The sequence below is a fragment of the Alosa pseudoharengus genome, unplaced genomic scaffold, assembly GCF_046254945.1.
Source record: "Alosa pseudoharengus isolate Yale_2024_CS ecotype anadromous, Long Island Sound unplaced genomic scaffold, YU_APseudo_1.1 YU_APseudo_1.1_scf_1, whole genome shotgun sequence".
NCBI lineage: Eukaryota > Metazoa > Chordata > Actinopteri > Clupeiformes > Clupeidae > Alosa > Alosa pseudoharengus.
In genome coordinates this window covers 54,634,873-54,639,280 of record NW_027468564.1, presented here as the reverse complement: position 1 = coordinate 54,639,280, position 4,408 = coordinate 54,634,873, and the positions used below count along the sequence as shown (strand labels likewise).

Here is a 4,408-nt window from a genome sequence, read left to right as displayed (position 1 = left end):
TGAGACTCCGGTGCATATTAGGACACCGCCTCTTGCCCCTGCAACCCCCCTCCATCCACCTCTGGCGGATATAAATGGGAGATAAGGACCGATGCATCCCAGCATCTTACCTCCACATCATCCGCATCCTCATCCAAGGAAGAGATAAGGAGAACACCACTAGTCAGAGAGAAGAAGAAGAAGAAGTAGAAAAGGGAAGCAGATCACACAGAGAGAGAAACATGAGGTCCCTACTGAAGCTGACGGTGCTGCTCTTCTGCCTGCAGAGGGGAGCGGGACACTGGCTACGCTCACTTCTGGGTAAGACAGGACACTTTGAGCTTAGGCTCCTTAGACCTACATAGAACAAGGAGATACTTGTCTTGTTTGTTTAGTTATGCCATCGAATAAGCAATGGGCTCTTATTCTCTCATGACATCAAATGCCCCCTTTTCTAAGAAATGAAGATCTACTGTGAACTTGTGAAGTGTTGGCTGTTTGTATGTTGATGGCTGTTGGTTGTGATTGCGACAAGGACCTTCTTATCAGTACGGATTTGTTCTGAAAACAAGTCAGCACATGAGAGATGACAAACGGTCCCCTTTCTCTTGGTTTTCAGAGCTGAAAGGACAGTCTGCTGGAGACGGGGAGGGAACCAGAGCGGCGAGGGAGGCCGGAGCGAGCGCCAAGGAACTCCACGGAGCCCTCGCCCATCGGTCCCGCCGCAGCGCCGGCGACGTGTCTTGCAGCCTGCAGTCGCTCCTCGTCCAGGTGCGCGACCTGGGCCTGGGCTACGACTCGGACGAGATGGTGCGCTTCAAGTACTGCGCCGGGGCGTGCCCGCTGCAGCGCTCCAACCACGACCTGACGCTGGCCAACCTGCTGCAGGCCGGGCACCTGCGCGCGGCGCCAGCCGGCCAGATGTGGCACAGCATGCCGTGCTGCCGGCCCACGCACCACGAGGACATGGTCTTCCTGGACAACGCGCACCGCTGGCACAAAGTGGAGAAGCTGTCGGCGGCGGGCTGCGCTTGCATCGGGTAGAAGAGCAGAAGTGGGGGGGGGGGGCCCATCTAAGAACTCTAACGCTCAGGACAGGTGGAAGGGTCATGTTTTATACGGTTTCATGACTTCAGGTTGGGCATTCGCAAGACATGGACTTTCCCCTATGCAGATCTCTGTGGAACTGTCATGAAATACCAAGTTGGTGTCTGTGATGAATTTAAAGATCAAAATTTATGAGGTGTCGATGACATAAGACGAGACGCCATCTGCTGACTATGCGCTTTTTGTTATTGGTGGTATCAAATGTGCATCCTCTGATGTTTGTTTATAATGAAGAATTACAATGTCTCTTTCAATAATTTACTCCAGAAGGTTGCATTGAGTAAAGCAGTTAAATCCTGCTGAAGCTGCTGTTTTTTTTTAGGAAAGCAAAAATTATGGCTAATCATCACAACTAAAAGCAAACAGATGATGAGGTATCTTTATTTATTTATTTATTTTAAATGGTTTCATTTAATTTATTGTCTCAGTTCTTGGACACCATCTCTTTCAAAGATGTTAAGAAATAACTTGATAAATAAAACATCATTTGAACTGACGGCGACTGTATTTTTTTAATTACAAAGAGGAAAAGACATTACCAGTACAGACTGTCTCTGTCACTTTTGATCAGTGCTGGTCAGTTATGAACCGCTAGAGCCAAAGGGAGTGCTGTTTGTGAATGTGAACCACATAATCTGGTCTCTGCTCTGTTCAAAAACAGGGTCTTGGGGACAATTACCATAAAAGATATTCAACTCCATATTAGCCACAGGGGTGGAGCAGGCTGGCTTACTGATTACCTAAAAAAACAAAAAATGGGTTTGTTCACATTCCACAGCCAGGGGGCGCAACAAACACACAATTACAGGGGAAGGTTCTTGAAGTCTTATAAAGTTGTAGTGTGTGTGTGTGTGTGTGTGTGTGTGTGTGTGTGCGTGTGTGTGTGCATGTGTGTGTTCATGGTAGAGGTCAGGTTATTCAGAGCTGAGAACTGGAGAGATCGGTAATGGAATAGAACATTTAGGCAATACACTTTACTGTATTCCTTTAATATGATCTTTGTGAAGTTTGTGAAAAGTACATAGGCTACCAGCTCCTCTTCTGCAGTATAAAAGGGGGGCTGAAAAATGTATAGCTATCACCATGTAGGAGCATGATATAATTCAGATCTTTCTCTTTTTAAACTGGTAGGTCAGTAACAAAGAAGAGGGGTGTGGAGATGGTCAGTGGACCCCAAACTCTTGGACATCAGAGTCAGTGGGAGAATATGAAGGGCTTTCTTATGGTGAGGTATGACATAAGCCCAGTGTAGGTGACCCCAAACTCTGATATCAAAGCTTGTTTTATTTACATTATTTTAATTTTATTTGAGCAAACCTCACAAATGTTTGCATTAGCAACTCTGAATTTGATTCATATTGTTTTAGTCCAGTGATCCAGGAGTATATTTCAATACAGATGTAAACCCCCCATACTAGCGTGCACACACACACACACACACACACACACACACACACACGCACACACACGAGCAGTGTCACTAAGTACAACAACAGTATAATCATAATATTGTATGAAATCATAGTTCAAGTCCATTAGCTTATGAGTCATGTAGCACATGTTTCTCGTTTCTGTTGTCCTTTGATAACATAAGCAGGGCATAGATTAAAGTGGACAAATCTACAGAGCTTCTCAAGCTGGGTACACACACTGAGGCAGCCCCAGCTTTGATATCTCGGCCGCATTTACACAGCTGAGCTTCATAAGCGCATATCTCATCAGAAGGACTGTATAGTGGGTCAGCAAAGGGCCCATTGCCAGTGATAACTGCTAAGAGTAATTAGCAATCTACAGCTTGATCACTTAAAGGTTTGTGATATGAACTAACATAAACTCTGAAACTTCCTGTGGTCCTGATAGAGGCTTCTGAAATGACCTCTGATTATGATGACAGAAAAGTTGGTATGGTGCAAAAAATGTTTACTGTTCTGGACAAATACCGGTGAGACTGTTGCCCATTGTTATATTCAACAGAGGTCATTCTTTTGTTAACATTTTGCTAACACATTTGTAAGAGTGCTTGTGTTTTGTTTTTTGTTGCAGTGGAGCATTGGCTGAATCCAGCCATCTTTTCTTTCTTTTCCAATCACATTTTAAAAGTAAATTTGCACGTTATGGTTACGGCTGACATTATTTGCCCCAGAATATAAGTGTTTGTATTGAGGCCAAGTTCCATATAGAAACTTCTTTCTGCTCTCATGTATGATGCACCCCAGAGTTCATTACCTGCTTACCAATTAAGCTGTCAAGCACTTGTGCAGACACACCACAGGGCATAAAGAAATCGTTCCAAAGCTGACGTCATTACTTTGCCTGTAATTGAGTTTTTTTGGATTGAAGTGTTTTTTGGATTTCAGAATCAGTGTTTGGGACTTTGTGTGAAGTTTGTGTGCTTAGAAGGAGCTAGAATTCTCAACAGTCTCCCATGGATGGGGAGAGAGACGTGTGGGAGTTGATTTATGCATTTAGGTGAACTAACTTCCCTCTCCCCTTCACCTCCAGGCTCCATGTTGGGAACTTGACTTGTCAAACATGCTGAATCTACTGCTGTGAGGGGCAGGAGCGGCCAGTCAAAAGGGGCTCTGGATGTAAACACTCACCCAGCCTTTATACTTGGTGCCAAGGGGAACCCTTTCATCTGCAAATGAGCCTACCTGAGAGAGAGGGAGGGAGGAAAAAATAGAGAAAGAGAGAGACAAAGAGAGAGAGAGGTTGACACATCCTGTCAAGCATCCCAATTTGTGCTCATGAGGAAAACATCCTCCGTTTGCACCTTTGTACATGTTTATCTTGGAGGTGTCCAAGTTCCTCTCAATCTCCTCAGCTGAATTAATTTATGAATGTGTACAGCATGTTCAAATACACACACACCAGAACACTTTTACACTGTCCATGGTTCATTGCATTGTTGTAATGTTGATGTGTTTTAAAAACACTAGCTGTATTATTTAAGCAAAATACACTGCCTATTTTAGTTTTTCCATCTTCTAATTCACAAATAGTTCAGAGTAGAAAGAATACATGGTAAACACCACTGATGTTACACTACTGTAATGTCTAAAGATAACACTGTACCACTACTTTGTTTTGTAAACAAATGAAGTGGCTTCCATTTCTTTCCTACTGATCTGAACACAAGCATGCTGATGTAGCACACACACTCCACCAAAGAGAGGAAAACAGACTTACTGTATAAACAGACAGATATTATTATATTGCATTTGCAAATGTATAACATACAAAATAGCATTATGAGGCACAAACTAACAAGAAATCAGTGTGCTCCAACAGTCAGGGGGCGCTATTGAGCAGCAGCACAGAA

General features: G+C 43.8%; 1 protein-coding gene across 1 annotated transcript; it reads left to right on the top strand.

The window, feature by feature from the left end:
• Positions 1–221: 221 nt before the first annotated feature.
• Positions 222–1,023, top strand: LOC143119519 (persephin). The gene is made up of 2 exons (XM_076281078.1): positions 222–300; positions 599–1,023. The coding sequence occupies exons 1-2, from the start codon at positions 222–224 to the stop codon at positions 1,021–1,023; spliced, it is 504 nt and encodes a 167-aa protein (XP_076137193.1).
• The last annotated feature ends 3,385 nt before the right edge of the window (positions 1,024–4,408 follow it).